Here is a 20,862-nt window from a genome sequence, read left to right as displayed (position 1 = left end):
GTTTCTGCGTTAGTTTGATAATGGCCTCCAGTTCCATCCAAGTCCCTGCAAAGGACATGATCTCATTCCTTTTTACGGCTGTGTAGTATTCCATGGTGTATATGCACCCCGTTTTCTTTGTCCAGTCTATCATTGGTGGGCATTTGGGTTGATTCCATGTCTTTGCTATTATGAATTGTGTTGTAGTGAACATACATGTGCATGTGTCTTTATAATAGAATGATTTATATTCCTTTGGTTGTATAACCAGGAATGGGGTTGTTGGAGTGAACGGTATTTCTGTCTCTAGGTCTTTGAAGAATTGCCACACTGTCTTCCACAATGGTTAAACTAACTTACGCTCCCACCAATAGTATAAAAGCGTTCCTTTTTTCTCTGCAACCTCGCCAGCGTCTATTACTTTTTAATTTTTTGATGAAAACCATTCTGACTGGTGTGAGATGGTGGCTCATTGTGGTTTTGATTTGCGTTTCTGTAATAATCGGTGATGTTGAGCTTTTTCTCTTATGTTTGTTGGCTGCATGAATGTCTTCTTTTGTGAAGTGTCTGTTCATGTCCTTTGCCCACTTTTTAATGGAGTTGTTTCAAAAACCACTGATTAAAGCAATTATCAGTAGAATTAAAGAAGGAAATGACCTGTTAGATGAATCTGGGACAAAAGGACTATAGTTCTTTTTTGATTTTTTTAAAATATGGAGATAACACTCTCAAGGTTAGTGTGAAATTTAGCAGATTATAGAACCTCAAGTACTTCAAAATGCTCAATACTTCAGCAGTAATATGTAATTCTTAAGTTTAAAATGAGGAGACGTCCATGGAAGAATTGAGAAAGCAACTTGTAAGCCATCTGTTAGAAAATTGGCAGTATGTATAGGTGATCACCTTGGGCTGGTTGCACATTGTTGGATAAAGCAAGATTAAACGAGGTATTACAAAATAAATGGGAGGTCAGCTAAAGTACAAGATGGGTTTGGCTGGGTGTGGTGGCTCACACCTGTAATGCCAGCACTCTGTGAAGCCAAGGCGGGCAGATCGCTTGAGCTCAGGAGTTTGAGGCCAGCCTGGGCAACACGGTGAGACCTCATCTCTACAAAAAATACAAAAATTAGCCGGGTGTGGTGGCGCGCACGTGTTGTCCCGGCTACTTGGGTTGAAGTGGAAGGATTGTGTGAGCCCAGGAGGTCGAGGCTGTAGTGAGCAGTGATCACACTGCTGCGTTCCAGCCTGGGTGACAGACTGAGACCCTGTCTCAAAGCTAAGTAATTAATAAAGTATGAGATAGGTTTGGGCAAGAAGAGTTGCAAGGAGTCTAGTGTTACGCATCAAGTGTCTGTTGAGAGGACAGTGGTTTGGCCCTTTGAAAATTATTTCCTAAGACTCAGTGCTAAATTATGTTTCTTTGAATGTAAATTTTCTTATTGGCAGTATAACATACATACAGAAAATCACTAGAGTACCACATCGTGATAGGTTTTTCACAAAGCAAACGTTTCACAAAGTAAACAAAGTAACTAGCACCCAAATCAGAAAAGGTAACTGATATTAACTCCCCAGAAATCTCTTGGTGCCCTCTTCTAGTCATAGCCATGGTCCTAATTTCTAACATCATAATTTAAAAAAAATCTTTACAGACGTGTAAGTCCCATACCATTAGTTGTACCCATTTAAAGTATACAAAGGTTTTTAGTATATTCAGAGTTATACAACCATCACCACAGTCTTAGGATACTTTGATCATTCCAAAAAAGAACCTCGTTTGCCTGTGTTTAGAAATTTGCCTGTTTATAAATGGAATCAAACAGTATGTGCTTGACTTCTTTGACTCAGCGTAGGGGTTCTGATACTTACTTATCCCCACTGTGTGCAGTTACGGTTTTTCAGTCTTGATGCAGTCTCTCACAATTTATTCTACTGATGATGGACACATGAGTTGTTTCTGGTTTTTGCATGGATGTTTTATATGTGTTTCTTGGTGAATATAAATTTCTAGATTTATGTTCACAAGAATATATACCAAGGTATGAAATTTCTGGGACATAGGGTATGTATAAACTTGGCCATTAGAGTTACTGTCAAAGAGTTTTCCAAAGGGCTTATACCAGTTTACACAGTCCCACAGCAGGATTTGAGAGTTGCAGTTACTCTGCCTCCTTGCTACACTTGATATATCCTATGTCATTTTCATTTTAGCCCTTCTGGTAGTCAGAATGCTATCACGTTGTGGCTTTAATTTGCATTTCTCTAATGACTAATATAGTTGAGTACCTTCTTTATATGCTTAATGGCCATTTGGATGTTATCTTTTGTGAAGTTCCTGTTCAATACTTAACTTTTGTCCATTTTTCCCCTACTGAATTGCCTGCTTTTTTCTCACTGATTTGATACTTTCAGATTTGAATACTTTCTGTATTCTGGCTAGATATCTGTATTGCAAATAAACCTCTCACTCGGTGGCCTCCCTTTGTGCCAGGTTACTTTTTATGCGTTGGAGAAATAATCTTATGACTGACTCAGATACTGACATAACCTTTGCCAACTATCTTTGCCTGATAGATTTTAAAAATCAAATCATATGTCAAGCTTAAATAACAATTCTTTCTCTTGTTCTCTTGTTTAATGATGTCATCATAGTGGCATGTTTAAGAGTGTAAGATTTGTGAGAAGAGGAAATTATGTGAATGTTTGCCTTTTTTTTGTTAAATGTTGTATTGGATTATTTCGTTTGAGACATGGCTACTTTTGTTTTGCTTATTTTGTTGTGCAAGTTCATGTTCTATATGTGTGGTGTAGAAACTACTAGTTGCTTACCCAACTTTCATTCTCTCTCCCTCTCTACTAACAGAGCCCTAACTTGTTTAGAAATGTAATATGCACAGTTAAAACAACTTATCCTCCCAGGACCTTTTGCAGTTAGGGTTGGTCATGTGACGTGGTCCTGCCAAGAAGATACAGATACAAGTCAGCGGGTGAGTGGGACTTCCTGGAAACCTGTTGCTTTTCTAAGAGAAAGACTTAGCTGACATACATATTTTGTCCTTTGCCTATGATCATGATGCATAGATGCTTGGTGGCCATCCTGCAATCTTGACAGTGAAGATGTGCTAAAGATGGCAGAGCAGAAGATAAAGCTTGTTTTTTTTTTTTTATGGCATCATGAAACCATTTTGCATAAAACGTGAACTGCTCTTTTAAGGTTCTACAGAAAAACAGAAGAGATAGGTGATAGAGAGGGAGAAAGAAAGTTGTTGTGGGGAAGGGAGAGAGATTTATTATAAGGAATTGGTTGATATAGTTATGTAGGCTGAGAAGTCCAGTGATCTGCACCCTGCAAGCTGCAGACCCAGGAAAGCTTGTGGTGTAGCTCCCATCTGAATCCAAAGGCCTGAGAACCAGGAGAGTCAATGGTGTAAGTTCCAGTCTAAGTCCAAAGGCCTGAGAACCAGGAGATCTGATGGTGTAATTCCAGTCTGCAGGCGGACTGGAGTGTAGAGAGAGCTAATTCTCCTTTACCCCACCTTTTTGATCTATTCAGGCCATCAATGGATTGAATGATGCCCGTGTGCATGAGGAGGGCCATCTGTTTACTCAGTCTACCAATTCAAATGTTAATCTCATCCAAAAACACCCTCCCAGATACGTTTGGGAGGTTTCGCCAAATATTTGGGTACCATATTCCCCAGTCAAGTTGACACAAAATTAACCGTCACAGCTGCCTTCCTCTGGGCCTCATGTTATATGAGAACAGTATTGGGTAAGCTCCCACAGTTGGATTTCCCTTATATTTTGCTGAACTCAGTCCCTAAGCAATATATGCATTACTCAAACTTACTGACTTTCAAAATCACTAAGTCAAACTTATTGACTTTCAAAGTCACTTTCAAAAGTGACTTGTGGCAAGTGTGCCATGGTGCTGAGGTCTTTGTTCATTTCGACTGGAATAAAATAGGACTTTGCCACATCCTCCTAAGATAAGGTATGATAGCATTTACTTGAATTTGTTCTGTGGATGTTGGTACATTGTGATTTCAGTTACAGAAAAGCCACAGATGGAACTGATGTTAAAAGCACCTCAAGGACAACCAGGGACTAGAGCAAACGCCAAAAGGAGTTCTTCTGCCCTGTCATCAAGATTCTGAATCACTCAATTTATTGGACAAAAGCATTTAGCTCTGATTCCTCTTGCGTTCTTTCTAAATCTCCATCAGAGTAAGAAGAGACTTTGAGAGAATTAAACTGCCTTCTGAATATCTGTTACAGATGTGAAAGATACTTGAGAAAATACATGATTGTGATTTCATCATTTTGGGAAAAGCAGCTTGATATGCTTTGACTTGTTATTACTACAATTCCTTCTGAGATAGCAACTCACGTTACGCTAACATGGGCCAAAAAAAAGTGCTTGTGTTTTTGTCCTTTATAGAGTTTTTTAAAAATGAAAAAGCTAAAAATTAATTTTAAATAGTATAGCAGTAGATTTTAGAGGTCTCTTTGAGATTTTAGAGCCTGTTCATCCCTTGATTAGGAATTTCTATCCAGGACTCAGAGAGGATAAGGGCCCAATTTCCGGTCAGTCAGGGTGCTGGTTGTGAGGCTATTGTCTCAGCTCCAAACATATCTTCATACTCTCCTTTGTCATGAGACTCTGCAAACCACATCTGTCCTTTGCTGGAGAGCTTTTTGTTAGGGTCCACCAGGATTGGACACGAGAGACTGGAACCTGGAGGCGGGAAGAAGGGAGCGCCCCTTTTCTGTTTGCTTTCTGTTTCTAACAACGATGGCACAGCCATGGTTCTCCAGAAGCCGAGCAGTGGCTGTTCACTCCTGAAGGAATAGTGGGTTCCAGGGTGCAGTTTTCCACACTCGTAGAACAGCTTCATTGCTCCACTCGAAGATCACAGCACATCAGCCGGTGCCCCCTCTTCAGGGGTTTGAATCCGAGCTCTGTGGAGTCCCCACATTTCTGAGGTGCTGGTACCAGGAGAGTGGTGTCCACTCCTGAGAGGTTTCACTCCCAGCTCCTGGTAAAGGTTCCACATTTTAATGATCCCAGACTTGCCTCTGGTTCCCAGCCCTAAGCGTGGTGACTTCCTACTGCGGTTCTCTCTGTGATACCTGAGAGTCCCCTTTTTGCCTCCCACCTCTTGACTATCTGGTTGACAGTTGTTTTTTCAATCATCTCCCTTAGAATAATTGCTGTGGTCTTGGTTCAAGATGTAACAGGCACCCAGGTTTTCAGCGCCTGGGAAACAGCCATGAGACCCGGGTCCTCTTCTATGCAATCCCAAGCTCAGGTGAAATTTTCCACTAGCTTTCCTCAACACAACATAGGGATCCCTCCCTAGATGATGTGATTCACCCCCATGGGGAGAGCTGCAAAATTGGAGAAACTAATGTTTTACCTACACCCTGGTCATAAAGACCTCTCCTTGCTCCCTCCTTCACTCCCACCCTGCTGTTCCTCAGTCTCCTCGAGACCTCTGTCCATTCAGTCTGTTTTCTCCTACTTAATAGCACCTTCTCAGCTTCCCTTTTCTCTTTATAAAGTCAGTCTGGATCCCATTATCATCATTTCAGTCACCCTGCAGTCCCTTTTACTCTCACATGCTTTTGTTGTCCTGCCACACCCGATGACAGCACCCAAGCCAGAATCGTTCCAACCTCTCTCCTCCCGTGCTCTGACATGACAGTAACTGCTCTGGAGAAAATTCACAATCTAAGCGTCCGACGTCAGCCAGATCCTGCCTGCCATAGCTCTCCTAATACCTCTGCTCTCTCCTGATCCTACCCTGCTGCCTCCTTTTCATCTCACTTGGAGGGTGGCCTCACCTCACCTACCCTTCTCATACAACTTGAACATGGAGGCAATCTTAAGGTCTATTTCTACCTCCAAACCTACCAGCATCTTGTCTTACTTGATTTGGAGAAAAAGCTGTTCCTCCTTCTGTTATAGGCTAAATCTTCCACTGTCCTGCTTTCTTATCTATTATGTTATCTAATTTACTTTCTATTGGCCCCCTCCACTTCCGATGTAATTTAAGTCTTATAAGGGCAGGGAGTTTGCATCTGTTTTGTTTGTGCAGATGTGAGGTGTGGGGAAAGGAAAGCTGATGAAAAAGAAAGCTTGAATGATTCCACGATTTTTGGCCTGAGCACTGGAAGGCCTAGAGTTACCTGTAACTAAGCTGGGGAGGGCCATTCATAGTGAGGTTTGGAGGGGACAGTCAGGAGTTTAGTTCAGGACATGTTAGCATTAGACATCCACGTGGGGATGTTGTGTAGGCAATGGGATGTGCAACTTTTAGAGAGGTCTAGGATATAGGGATAAATATAGGTGTCATCATTGTAAAGATGGCATTTAAAGCCATGAGACTAGATGGGAACTTTAAGGAGTAGTTGTCAATAATAAAGGGAAGGAGTCTAAGGACTGAGCCCAGGGACACTCCAATGCCAAGAAGCCAGGGAAGAAAAACTACCAAGGAGATTGAAAAGAAGAGCCCTGGACTGCGAAACCAGGTGGAAAACCAGGACAATGTGGCATCCTGACATCTCTGAAGAAAGTGTTTCAATGAAGTGTCCCACTTCTTCACACTCCAGAAAGTGTTGCTGGCAAGTGATATTAAATGAGAACAGCGAGTGAACCATTGGATTTGGCATTGCAGGGAGTCATCGCTGACCTTGGCAAGAGTGGGTTTAGTAGAGTGGGGAGGGGATGAAAACATAATTGGAGTGGGTTTAAGAGAAAAATGGATAAATGAAGGAGAAAATAATTAGCTTGTGAGGATAAAAATTTATGAAGATAGAAATGTGTTTCTGATTTAAAAAATCAATCTTGGTGCCGTTATAATCCTATGGACTCTTGAGATTACTCTCCACATTGTTTTATTCTTCTGAATGCAGTGCAGGTTCTTCAGCTGTTGCCGAAGTAGATACCGACTTTGCTGGGAGCATGACTTTGTGCAAGGCATAAAGGTTATACCTCTGCATCTCTTCTACTTTTTCCCTGCCATCTCTGACCACTCAACTCAGGTAACCAATGAGAGATGCCCTGTTGATCTCTTATCCTTGGGAATAATTTTAATCTCTTCCTCCTGTTTAATGTTAGTGTCCTCCTTTCCCCATATATGTGGTTGTGTGCCTGTTTGTCTCATCCATGAGAGTAAGCTTTTAAGAACTGGAACTCTGCACCAAATGTGCGATAAAATGACTTTGTTGGAGACCCATTGTCTGCCTGCTGGCTCTCATCAGTGGTGACTTCGCACTGCTATATTTAGAGAGTTTTACATAGAGCCTTTTTGAACTGGTATTCTGGGAAAATAAAGAGCTGGCTGTTTGTAATACTTTCTACCAGGAGTGGGGTGTTCACTTTGTGTTCTCTAATAATCAACTGTTTGGAATCACTTTTTTTGGCACAGTGAAAGGGGAGCTAGATAAACAGATTGATAGATGAACAGGTGAAAAGTAGGAAGGAGTGGGAAAGAAATGGGAAGAGGATCTTCGTATCTACCAGTTGCTTTCATGTGGTAGAGCTTAATGAGAAGATAATAGGTTAATTTCCTGAGCTGTGACATATTTACATGTAAAAGACTTACATGAGGTCCCTTTCTCTTTTTTCAAGTGTAGATGATTTTGAGATGACCTGGTTGCTTCCCCAAGGAGAGAGGCTTCTGGCTCTCCAACGGGCAGTTTTTAGGGTGTAGGAAGTAGAGAACACTCTCTTGGTGGGCTCACTTCCAGATGTGATTCTCAGTGGATTGTTTTCCTTTTTGGCAGCATCAACTGGCTCTAGCGGCCAAGGCTTCTGCAAGGCTTCCCATCCAGGAGCTTTTCATCCAGGGATGCTATTGGAGGCCAGACTTCCAGTTGTGCTAGGAAGAGATGCCTATTAAGTTAGGGGGCCAGGGATTTGATTGTAGCAGTCGCTATTCAAGTCAGCCAGTCATCATTGCATCCATAAGTCAGGGACTCTGTACTTGCAGTCCCAGTAGGCACTTGCTCTGGTGATGTGATTTAGAGGGTCAGTGGCAGGGTTTGAGCTGCAGTGTGAGCACGGAGGGTTAATTTAGTCACAGAGAGCCTGAGCAGCCTGTGAGAGTGACCCTCTGCATCCTACGTGGAACGAGGGACAACATGGAGAGACTAAAGACGATCCCTCAAAGCCTAGCTTCCTTCATTGCTCCTTCTGCTGTGGACTGTCCTGTGGGGACAGTACCCATGCTGGAACATATTACACGTGGGCAGCTGTTTGCAGTGAACAGTGATGCAAAGGCTGAGATAGTATCCTCATAAAGACCTCTAATCTCAAGTCCTTTTTTGTAGTAGGAGGAATACATAATTTAGACAATATTATCTTGTACAGTTAACAAAAGGAAACTAGAATAAGAGGGAATTTGCCTCTGCTGAACAAACCAAGCTTCTCTATATCATCTAGCAAGGCCATAAAAATACCATCTACAGATTGACTTTAATAAAGGAGCCTACTGAGGACACAAGCACCTGAATTACAGATTCCCAGAGCACACACAAGCATTTATCGCTGACAGACAAAGGAACAAAATCTCCAGGAGTCAGCTGGGATCTTTTCATTTTGAAAATGCTTTAATAAGTGTTGACAACACTGTTTTGCAAAATGTAAAGGTACTATACAAATTCTTAATACAAAAAGAATAAATTAAAAGCAGATTTCTTTTTTAATTCTGCAACTTTGTCTACAACGTACATCTTTTTCATTGATTACAGTTGAACAGAATCCAGTAAAATCATTTTACATGCTCTACAGTCAGTTTCAGGAGCAACCTAATCTTTTTTCCCCCATTATTAAACTAGACTCCATTTTACACAACTTGTAATAAACTATTGACATTAATGTATATGTAAAACTTTACACCTAGTTAACTAAGCAGTAACTGGTCGTCTGATAGCACCTGGATGGGGTTTGCTATATTTAGAACTAAACTAATACTGAATGAAAACAAATTGGAATTTTAACAGTTTCAACATTCACCTGCATATAATAAAATAAAAAATCAACCTGGCTCACAACATAGTCTGATGTATGTGTTTTCACCAGTCTTCTGACTGAAACAGGCAATTTCTTTTACGCATCTGAAGAATCCAATAGGGGCTTTATATCAGACCAGGGACTTCATATTTCACCTTATTTTGTTTTAAAGGAATAGGGATAAAGAGTTTGCAAGTGCTTGTATACAGTAACTACATCATTTCCCACCACACTGATCATTAATCATGTCAGTCTCAAAGGACTAACGTTTTATGTACATTTTGTATTAACTGAACTCAGCTAAACAGTAAAACCTGTTTTACTTAATCTCTGTCTTGACTACCAGACTATCATGATGTTTGCTGGAACTGTAATTCCTGTTCCCATTCCATTTCTCTCTGTCCCCCGAATTGAAAACATAACCCAAGTCTTTAGAATTTTTGCCTCTCATTCCTTGCAACTCAAGTGGGCTAGAATCTTGATCCGGTTTTCTCCAGACTAGATTTCAAGTTACTCTGCATGGTGTAGAACCTGTAACCACGTAACCTCATCACCTTCCTTTTCCCTTTTGACTTTTCCTGTTGCACACAGTTCAGTCTGACTCTTCATGAATCTTCTTTGGGAGAAAGAAAAATGGCCCTATGTATAATGTTTCTGAATGTGGAAGGGAGAAAAAAAATCACTGCTCTTTGTAGCTCTAACCATGAAAATAAAAGCAACAAAAATATCCCCCAATGAATCCCTAGAATCATTTAATAGTATCGTAACCAGTTTCTATTTGTCCTGCAGGTGTACACTTAAAGCGTTCTGGGAATATTAATCCCTTCTGCATGCTGGAATCACCAGTCTAGCCATGCATGGAGCTGGGGAAAGCAGGCCCTGAATCGTCTACAGAGACTTGGTGGAGGAGGCCATGGCCCGCCTTGTCCCGGCCAGGTGTGTGTGCCCCAGCTCGACTCTCGGTGGTCTCCAGGCTGCAGCAGAAGGAATACCTTGGTATTTATTTCGTTTTAGTATCCATCCTTACCCTCCTGGTCTGGTACAGCCTATGGTTATTCTTGGATTCCACATACATGAAAAGCGAAGATTTTTCTTTTCTTTTTATGCTTAAGCTAACTTCAGTTCTGCTTTCCCACAAAACTACTCCCACCCTGGCTCCTGTCCCTGGCTGTCAATGTCTTTCCAATAGGAAATGATTAGAGTGAGAAAAAAATTCAACCCCCACCCCCCACCCCCCAACCACTTGCGCCCAAAGCACAGCAACACCACCTCTGCGGAAACCTTTTTGTGCCATCTTGAATAACCCAACTAAAGTTGTGCACTTGTTATTATAAAGGTATTTTTGAGGCCTTTGAAGATTGATGGCTTTCCAGTTGTGTTTGAAGTGTAGCTTAAAACACATGTAAACGTGCAGCTCCCACACATTAATTTTTTTCTTTTTTCCTCTTTTGGTATCTGCACACAAATGTGCATGACAGTAAGAGATGATACGGACACATGGGCCCTTTGGGAGCTGGTATTTTTTTCAACCCTGCTCTGCCTGTTGGCTAGTAGACACATGAGTCAAATCTTTCTACCTAAGGGCATAGTTGGGTTCTTGGAGTAAGTGACACATGGGAGAAGTCGGATCTGAGCTCGTTTGTCACACAAGTGCTAACGAACAGAAAATGAGCCACAACAGTTAAACACTGAATGGATCGCAATGTGCTTTTCCCTTGGTTTCCCATAAAAAAGAAAATGAAACACCTTGTGCAAAAAAATAGGATACGCTTTTACTGGTTTGTTTTAATGAGAGAGAACCACTTTTGGCCATTATCACCTTATGTTACTACAAATCCTGAAAGGAAAGCAGCTTTTGAGTCTTGGGCTTGGCTGAACCCCCTGCATGGACCGGGCCTAACGGTGCCCTCCATGACTCCCGCGGGTCTCTCTTCCTTTGTGTCCAGATGGATGGCGGCTGTGAGTCAGCAATGCCAGTCGAGACTCCCTCGTCTTTACCGTGGCATTGGGGCAGCTTCTCAGGCTCTCTACGGAGAGAGACGTGGGCCAGTAAGGGAGAGGGCTAGAGAGAGGACACCAGTTTACACAGGGTTGACTTACACTTGTGTGTAGTAGCAGTTCAGAATTTAAAAGAAATTTCCTTGCAGAAAGAATGTCTTCCTCTTGGCCCCTCTTAATTTTTTGTGTTTTTATTTTTTAATCTTTGGCAGCATAGAACTGATTGTGGTCCTCTGATGCATCTCTGGTGTCGAGAGCTTCCTTTCTCATCCTCCCCTTCCCCCACAGCCACTCCCCACAAGCTGTCCCATCAAGGAATATTTCAGGTGTAAACTGGATATGCCACGAGGCCTCCTGTTCACGAAGTGCTTGATTGGCCTACATACGGGTGGCAGGCTGGACACAGCTGACCGTCTTTCTGGGTCACCCTGTAACTCAAGTCCCCTTTCCTGTTCTCTCCCAATGCTACTTATCCGCAGGAATTGGATGCCAGCCGGCCCCCCTGACGGTTCCTGGCCTAGGGGCTGTCATGGCAGAGGGAAGCCACCAAGGTGCCATTGAGGATTGGTGTCTGGCTCTCTATGGGCAAGAGCGCCAGGGGACACACAGTGGGACCGGAACCTTCCAGAGTGTCTCCTCAGTCAGGTTTTCGAGGGGGAGGGAATGCGGAGACAGGAGAAAAAAAGTGCTGAGGGCCGAAGCTGGTGCAGGGTGACGGTGCGTCTGGGTAAGGCAAATGAGAGGCAGTGAGGTGATCTCAGAATGGCGTTGAGGCGGTCAGATTAGGCCGGGCTGGCTCACACGAGGGTCCCGGGCTTGGCTTTTTCCTGCCCGTACCACTGGACATCAGCTAGTTCTGGATAGAGGGAGGAATCCAGGAAACAGCTATCATTGTAGCTCCTGTGGGAGGCCCAAGAAAGGAGATGAGACAGTTAGTGGAGGAGGACGGGCTCAGCCAGGCCTAGACTGAGAAGGATGTGTTCACCTTGACAGGGCCCTGGGCTAACCACGAGTCTTTCCTGTTGAGAGCAGTGAGGCCTAAGACCCTCAACAGTGCTGCGTGTACAGAAGGCCCCAGAATCCACACAAAGGGGCCGCTTGAAACCTAGAGCATTTGTGAAAGAGGAAAACGGAAGGTAACGCTTACTCAGTGCACTGGTTGCACTGGTTCTTCAACGTGGCTGCATCCGGGGAGCACCTGGGAACTCTCAGAAATACTCATGCCCGGGCCCCGGCTCGGGAGACAATGGCCTAATTGGTTTGGGATGTGTTTGAGCGCTGGGAGCTGCCAAAGCTCCCACCAGGTGATCCTCAGATGCAGCCGAAGCCAGACTCTCCGGGCTTTCCTCAGGGGACTTTTCCCACGACAGCTGCCGGGGTTGTCCTCCATGAGACCCCAGGGCTAACCAGATGTCACTAGGACATTTTTATTCTGTCCTGGAAGAACATTCGAATTGTGAGGTTTCCCTATAGTGAAACTGCGGTGGTATTTTGAATTGTGTTTTAAAAGTTAAAAAAAAAAAGTGACGTTGCTTTATTCTAAATAACATGTATTGTTTTGTGATTATAAAAGTGTGTTCATTTAAAATATACAGGAAAGTCTATAGAAGAAAATAAAAGGCTTTTTTTTTTTAAGTATTTTAGGTAGGTATCACCATTTAGGTTGGGTAGAAGTAATTCTTAAATCTCGAGAAGCAATCATAGATCGGTGGAAGCCGACAGTCCTTACTAGGGATCATGATTAGGAAGAACAGCCTCTCTCCAACGATCCTGAATGAGCCCTTTGAATTCATCTCCTGCAACTGATCTCCCCGTGGGGAGTGCTAGGGGAGTGGTGAGGGATGGGTGACAGGAGGGGACCCTAACCCAATGTAGTTCGGAGCAGGTGAGTTTTAGGAGCATTTCAGTACCAAACACAGCTTCACAACAGAATCCGCAGCCATCCCCAGCTGTCCGTTTCATTTGCTAACCTCTCTAGGAACAACTGGATGTTGTCAATGTTTCTCATCTGGTCTTAAAATCCATGAAAGCTGGAACATCCCAAGGCATCTGTGCATGTACTGGTGGATGTTAATGAGAGTCCTGTGCTTGGAGCACCAGAAATAAACCAGCTTCAGAAGCAAAGTAAGAAAAGGCCCTTGATTATGACACTGGCCACGGGTATTACTATATGTAGGTGGTAAGTGGACGTTTCTGGGACACCTGTCCTGCCAACTTTCTTTCTACCCTAAGCTGACTTTTGAAATTGTGCCTGACTGGAAAACTTCTAAGGGGAGAGGTGGTTGGGCCCTCCAGGGGTCCTGTGTTTCTCCTAGGGGGACATCTCTCCCTAATTCCACGTGGTCCTGGTGGTGCTGTCCGCCATGCCGCCATCCTCGCTCCCGGGGGGACCAGGGGACAAGGAACCCAATGGGGCCGGGCCAAGGAGAGTCCCCCGATCACAATCCCTGGTTCAAAGATGGCCACGTGCCTGAGCAGCTTTGAAACCACAAAGATGTCATTTCCTCCCGAGAACGAAGGTAACAGGAGGAGGAAGCAGAGCGAGAGAAGAAACGAGACCCAGCCAGCCCAGGCTCCAGTGACATCAGCCGGTACATGCTCGTTTGCTTACGTGTGTTCAACTGAGTTTTTCATATGTAACTAACGAATACTGGCACATGTAAGTAGTTTCTTAAACTGTTGATGAAATGTTTGTTTCTAACACGAACATGATCCGGGTCTGTTTGGGACAAAACTTCCCTCAGGGGCTTCATGAGATCTAAGGAACCACTGTAGCCAGTGTTTCCCAAAGTAGTCCTGTGAGTTGCTCTGAGGGGGAAAAAAAGGTTCCATGGATAAATACATTTGAGGAGTCTGCCTTTCAGAGGCCTGAAATGTAAATGTATACGAAACATATATTAAAGGTTCTGAGAAGTCCTGGATTACTGTTTGCCCCAGAACTTCTGGAACAGTATCACCTATGAAGATCCACAGAACACACTTTGAAAAACACTCTTAAATAGGCTAATATTATAAGACGAGGTTGACTTATCTTGTATGTTGGATCCTAAACAGTTTCTGGTTCAAACTATTACTGTTAAAGTTGAGTAATAATTGTGACAATATAACCTGCTTCACAGGGACCAAAAGTCCACTATGTATTGAACATAAAGGCTCAAGGAGAGACCACTGAGTTCAAAGCAGTGATGTCTGGATAAGGCAGTAGATGAGGTTAAGGGTTCCTGTGGTGGTTTCTTTGGTATGTGAAGAGCCTAACCCTTAGCTGGCCTGTGCTGTTCTTCTTCTGGCTCACAGAACCCATATATGACAGGGCATTGGGATCTGGATCAGTGATTTGGTTCTCAGGTGGCTCCCAGAGGGGCCACAGTATGGAAACCACTGGCCTGCTCCTGCCTCTGAGGAAACAGAGCTGGAGGAGAAGATGTAAAGATGTATTTTTCCAAAATTGTGATGTCTTACACAGAATCTTTCTTAGTGCTTCCCCATCATTACTGAAGTATGTAAGGTAGTTTTAAAGCTATAAATGTTGCTTCAGGTAATTGGTCTCTTATTCTCAAGTTGGGGGAAGAGACCCTTGTTCTGGCTGCTCAGCTAAGCCTTTGCCTTTCAGTAAAATTCAATTCTAGGGTAATAGTCAAGGAATGCCATGTGCTACGAAAGCAAAATTAATGAGAGAGACCATTTAGGAAGCATTTATTCTTCATGAATAATACAAATGGGGCCACTCCATAGTTGCCCTAGTAAGCTAAGTCCGTCATTCACTGGAATACGAGCTGGGGCTGGATGAAGATGTAGGTGTGGCTCTCGTGACCCAGCAGAGCAGCTTAGCACTGGGCAGTCTGGGTCACAGAAGTGACAACTTCAGAATCTGTGAGGGCCAGTGCCTGTGGGGCTTTCCACAGGAAGAATGCCCTTTCCCAGGACTATGCTGAGACATGTGGCCTGCAAAGCGTACTGGCCAGGGGCCCTCTGATACCAGACAGATGGCAAATTCACCCACATCTCACAGGATTGCATGGTTTATAAGTGCTTGGCCTAGGGAGGTGGGGCTGCTGGGAGCTTACAAAACAACTGGTAGCACATACTTGGGTTATTGAATAGTACTGCAGTTGGGGACGAGGCCCTCTAGAGGCATCCTGTCTTACCTGGTCTGGGAAGGTGCTGTTGCTCAGTGTATGTAGGTGTGTCCCTGCGTGTGCACACATGTATGCATGAGCATGCACACATAGTATGCAGATATTTCAAGCAGATGTGCCTACATTTTCACAGCAGCTCTTTCAAACCTGGTTAATTCTATTCTGGCTATCATCCCAACCTCCATCACCTTAGCAGGTGAGATGATCGGCCCTCCCATACTGGGGGAGAAAAAGGCCATTCTTCCTACCTCATGACATCATCCTATCTCAAAATCTCTTTTTTCTGGCACTGGCCGGGGGGTGGTCTACCTTCCTTCCAAAGCCTAAGTCCCAGTCCCCATCTGCCAACTTTGCAATATTGTCCGAGCTTGTCAAAAGTCCAGTTTTTTCTCTACAGGAAACAAGACTCTCTGTTAACCACCCCTCACCCTTGTCTGTGCATCCGTGTTTTTGCACTTGGAATGGTCTCTCCCTGTCTCAACCCCCTCCTCCCACCGCAGGCTTCTGAACCAGGCTCACATAACATCTCTGTGAACTCAAAAGTGACCCTCTCATTTCTGAATCCTCTCAGCGTTTTGTTTCTAAGCAATTGAGCACTGAATACATAAGTGTGGCAGTTTCTCATGCTCCTCGTATACCTATCTCCTGATAGGCAATTTGATTTCAATGCCTTGTGTCCCAGTTAGACTGTAAGGGTCCTGGGGCTAGAGACCAGACCAGGTGTTTTCTGCCCCTGTGCTTTGCAAATTTCGACATGCATTTTATTCACTCAGGAATCTTGTTAAATGCACACTAGGTTCAGTAGGCCAGGGTGGTGCCCAGGAGTCTAACTAACTTTCTAATGAGCTCCCTGGTGATGGTGGTAGCAATAAAAATGCTGGCTTACGGACATTTGGAAAAGCAGGGCTCATAGCCTTTAGTACTCAGCACAGCTGTTAAGAATGCTGGGATGATACGATGGGGGTGCTTCTGGATCAACTCAGTCTGCCCTTGGTGCTTTGAAACTTACATTGCAGCAATGCTGTTCTTTTCAGGGACACTGATTACTCTAACAGTAAAATGTCTACAAATATTTGAATGTAGGTAGAACATGGTGAGTCTAAAACATACTTTGGGGCCAGGTGCACAGATCACTTAAGTTCAGGAGTTCGAGACTAGCCTGGCCAACATGGCAAAACCCCGTGTCTACTAAAAATACAAAAATTAGCCACGTGTGCACCTGTAGCTACCAGGGAGAACCTGGGAGGCAGAGGTAGCAGTGAGCCAAGATCATGCCACTGCACTCCAGCCTGGGCAACAGAACAAGACTCTGGGAAGCAGTATTATCTGATGTAAGAAACTCCATCTAAAAACATATAGTTCCCCACGTATCTGGAAATAAGGCATAAATACAGCATTCTGGAAACGGTGACATGGAGAAAAGCAACACATATGCAGCACATGTGGGACCACAGACTCATGGGCAGTAGGAACAAAACTCCTCTTACGGTACCTCTATTCATCAGTACTTTGGTGAGGTGGAGACTCAGACCCATCCAGAATGGGTGAGTTTTCTGTTGCTTCTCTGAACAAAGGAAAGCAGGAGGAGGAAGAGAAGAGAGGTCATGTTACTGTTACAGAGGGAAACTGACACAGACACGATTAGCACCTTAGTAATACATCCGAAAGGCCCACTGATTAGATACCTGAGTTAGCAACAGATCATACAAGTCATGCAGCACTTTCAGTCCCCATAATTGAGTCAAAAGACGTAATTTGTTAGGAGGGATGGGCCCTCTTTGGCACTTTTTACCCATGGCCTCATTTCGTGTCACATCATAGCAAAGAGTTTACGCAAGAACCAAAATAGCTGTTTTGTTTCAAATTTGTCTTGAGTCCTCACTAGTTGTAGATGGTGAAACAGGCAAGTTTCAAGACCATCTTATATGCATAGGACCCTGAGGAGTGCTTGTACATTTCAGAGCCTGTTGCCAAATACAATCATATATTTGAATCGGGTGAGACTGGGCATGATTCAGAAAAGTTGGAAGATCTACAGAGGGATCTTGCAATCTGAAGTTTCTTGTTTAGTCACTGGAGGTATTATATATAGGAAAGATGTGTCATTCTTTAATGAGTTAATCTTAGTGAGACTCTTAGACCCTAAACCTTGCAGAGGCTGCCTGGCCACACAGGTGAGAGCTGGGGTGTGGGTGGTACGTGAGTAGGTGTTAATGACCTAGAGTTAAGGACGGAGGGGCAGCGACTGCCCGACAGACAGCCCAAGAAGTAGGAGCAGACACAGGAACAGCGAGTTGGGGCTCCATTCCAGTTTCCCCTATTTTAAAAGGAATCAGAGGCAGCATGGCATTGTTCAGTGATTGTCAAACTTGAGTGTATGTCAGCATCACCTGGAGGGCTTATCAGAAAGCAGCCTGCTGGGCTCCATTGCCAGAGTTTTGGATTTTTTTAGGTTACAGATGAGCCTGAGAATTTGCATTTCTGATAAGATCCCAGGTGAGGCTCTCACGTCCTGCTGCTTTGGGACCACACTTAACTACCGGTATAGTGGGAAAAGACAGGGTTTGGGGTCACAGAGGGCAGAGCTAGGATTCCAGCTCCCTCCAGCTGTCAGACTTTGGGCCAGGCACTTAGTTCCTCTGAGCCTCATCTATGAAACTAAAACATCTGGGTATTTCTGTTGCCAGGGGATAAGGATTATATGAGCTGTGTGTTAGAAGCTGCTCCCAGCCTTTGAGTACACAGCAAGCACTCAGTAAGTGTTAGGACCCTTTCTCTCTTGCCAAAAATGAAGGCTCCAGAAAACCTCGTGTAAAAAATTACTACAGATAAACCTGCAGGAACAAAAATGCCGGCCAGTGCCTGTAATCCCAGCACTTTGGGAAGCCGAGGTGGGCAGATCACCTAAGGTCAGGAGTTCGAGACCAGCCTGGCCAACGTGGTGAAACCCTGTCTCTACTAGAAATTTGCCAGGTATGGTGATGCACACTAGTAATGCCAGCTACTAGGGAGGCTGAGGCAGGAGAATCACTTGAACTGTGGAGGTTGCAGTGAGCTGATATTGCACCACTGCACTGCAGTCTAGGCAACAGAGTAAGACTCTATCTCAAAAAAAAAAGGCCAAGTATGAGATCCTGAAAGGCAGGCATTAGAGCCAATTCTGGAATTGTGCTTTTCTCATGATTCAACTTACAGCCAGTTGTCAGATTTTCCCAGACATCCCCCTTGATGCTCCACCAAACCAAGGAAGGGGACCCCTTACTCCTCTAACCAACAGATGTTGACAGAACCTAACATCTACTTAGAGGTGATGTCTCAGGGGCAACAGAAGAGGCAGGTGGGTTACCTGTGTCTGCCAGACCCTCCACTAGGTCAGAACAGCCTCACTGGCCCCGAGATGATAATGCTGTAGGCGAACATGTCAGGCTATCAAAAGAGCTGCCTTTCGGTTTCATTTATTTTGCTGTGTACAGCTTCTGCTGAAGGCTTCAGGGCACCTGATCTCCTTTGTGTGTTGATAAAGAGCAAGTGCTTGGCCAGGACACAGCCTTTTTTCCTGCACCCTGAGACATCTTAAGACAGTGGCTGTTTCATCTGCCTCTCAGGGTATTTGCTGTCTTCAGCTCTCTTTCTCCCCCTGATATTCGTGCCTGGCTATAATCCCAACTGAAATCAAATGCTGTCTGGAAATCTGACCAAAGAAGCACAGTCCCACTTCCTGCTTCCATCTCCCCACATACCAAGGATCACCATCTACTTTAAGAGAACACAGACAATTCACCTCTATAAAGGCACAGCCAGGGAAAGGAGTAGGCAGAGATGACAGCAGATCATGGGACTTCTCTTGAAGACACTTCCCAGTGACAAACGCTCATCGTCCATTTACTGACTTATCCTTTTGTCACTAGGATCTGAATATCTATGACACTCTTTCGAGCTGACACAGTGAAGAACATGGAAGGAGAACTCACCCAGTCTGCCAGGTTAGGATGTGGTGGGGACTGCTTGGGGGAGTGGCTCCAATTTCACTTGACGGTGTCGAGCTTCTCTGGCTTTGAGGTAAGGCAGCTATATGCAGGTGGTGCAAGAAAGGCAGAGAGCAGACAGGGATCAGACACAGGTGGAGGAGCTTGTGACCTGTTGGCCGACACCAACCCAGTGGCCAGAGGTCGCCATTTCCAGGGATACTGGAAAGGACCCCAGGGCAGGGTCTTGGCATCCCTATGGCATGGCCACAGTGGGGAACCATCTCTGCATCCCAATTCTATTTTCTCCCCACTACCATGCACCTTCATTCTAAGTCAAGTTGACCTGGGATCCTAGGTCCCCACTTTGCCACCAGGAAGTGGCCATAGGGATGGTGACAGCTTTAACAGCAGCAAAGAACCTGATGTCCACATAGTCCTTTGAGTGAGACCTGAGCAGGGCTCATACAGGGATGATATATTTCTCTGGCCCCAGGGCATTTTCAGTGTAGCCCCGTTGTGAAATTGTTTCTCTCCATTGTGAAGAGAGGGCATCCAGAAAGGTTCTCAGAGCCTGTTCTCTCTGCTGTTTCAGGCTTATCATTGCTACTGTAGTGCACTTTGAAGGGAGCAGGGCTTTTAATAACTCATCCAAACCTGAGCACTAGGCATTTACTGATGTAGGCAGTATGGAAGTCCAGTTGGAAAGATTTAGTAGGAAGTCAATCCTACTTAAATGCATCCTTTGCTTTTTTGGTAGTGGAATGTTTTCCATCAGTAAACCTCAAATACAGCTTCTTAAAAATTTTAGTCTAAAATATGTTCCAAAAAATCCACCTAATCTCTTTACATAAAGCAAATCTAGCAGAGAAGTGCTGCAATTTTGATTGATAGAACACAAACCTTCCTGTTTGTTGGAGATATTTACAACATGTTGGTTCTTTATCTAATAGGGTCACAGATGATCATACTCAAGATCTTCCTGGGAAGTCAATGGCAAATTTCACTGGGCTATTTTACAGATGAAGAAGGAACATAAAGAAGGTTCTAGGACCTTGAAGTCCCCGGAAAACCCACTATTACCTGATCTCTGGAGCTTGTCATTTGGCCAGTGGACCCTAATAAACACGTCCACGGGGATGTGGGGATAGAATGCCGGAGCCTGGCTCACTTGGGCAGCCAGGTTCTTCCTCTTTGCCCTGCTGTCTCCAGGCACCAAGAATTTCCTACAGTTCCCCAAAGATGAACCCCCCCCATTATCTCAGGTCACTGTTTCCCCTGATCTTTGCCAAATTCCTGACTCAGAGTTCCTCCCATTTGCTTCTGACTCTCATTCTGTTCTTACAATGTTTACCATTTCTGTTGTTCTCAGTGTCCCTCTCTCTGAGTGGTAAGAGTATGTTAATAAGCCAGTGCTGTGACCAGAGCACAAGGCACCTGCTCAGTGTTGGTCATTGCCACTGTTATTAAATGTAACTTAAAGGAATGGGTGGTTTCTTCCATTTTTTTTAAACTTCATTCAATACCACCCAATGCTCTTGACTACAAGAATATGAGGGAAATTTTCAGACATACCATCAAGGATATTGAAGACACTTAACAAAAATATAGTTTGTGGCTGCGGCATATCATCATTGAAAAGGGAAAGCCAGGAGCAGTCAAGAATTCTGTCAAATGCCCAGCTCTAGCACTCTATTTATTAGCCAGTCTGCCCCCATCTGGGGAGACACTGGCCAAATCTTTAGACTTGACCCAAGCCCATCCG

General features: G+C 44.3%; 1 protein-coding gene and 1 long non-coding RNA gene across 5 annotated transcripts in view; one reads left to right on the top strand and one right to left on the bottom strand.

The window, feature by feature from the left end:
- Positions 1-8,574: 8,574 nt before the first annotated feature.
- FRMD4A (FERM domain containing 4A) overlaps positions 8,575-20,862 on the bottom strand; it is a 333,243-nt gene continuing 320,955 nt past the window's right edge. The window contains exons 12-14 of one of the 2 annotated variants that reach the window (XM_026454816.1): positions 19,104-19,200; positions 16,625-16,696; positions 8,575-11,896 (exon numbers count right to left, since the gene is read on the bottom strand). In XM_026454816.1, coding sequence (XP_026310601.1) covers positions 16,627-16,696; positions 19,104-19,200 — 167 coding nt within the window. In that variant the 3' untranslated portion in view covers positions 8,575-11,896; positions 16,625-16,626. The remainder of the gene's footprint in view (positions 11,897-16,624; positions 16,697-19,103; positions 19,201-20,862) is intronic. The other variant, XM_026454815.1, reaches the window with a different exon arrangement.
- LOC113224924 lies at positions 11,749-20,583 on the top strand. 3 transcript variants are annotated; one of them, XR_003309559.2, is made up of 4 exons: positions 11,749-12,132; positions 12,975-13,655; positions 19,041-19,115; positions 20,051-20,583. It is a non-coding gene; the product is annotated as an uncharacterized LOC113224924 (long non-coding RNA). The 3 variants fall into 3 exon arrangements; XR_004229137.1 differs by having other exon boundaries at positions 11,749-13,175; positions 13,509-13,655; XR_003309558.2 differs by having other exon boundaries at positions 11,749-13,655.

Source organism: Piliocolobus tephrosceles, chromosome 9 (genome assembly GCF_002776525.5).
Source record: "Piliocolobus tephrosceles isolate RC106 chromosome 9, ASM277652v3, whole genome shotgun sequence".
NCBI lineage: Eukaryota > Metazoa > Chordata > Mammalia > Primates > Cercopithecidae > Piliocolobus > Piliocolobus tephrosceles.
Note: the sequence above shows the minus strand (reverse complement) of the source record. Positions and strands in the feature narration are given on the sequence as shown.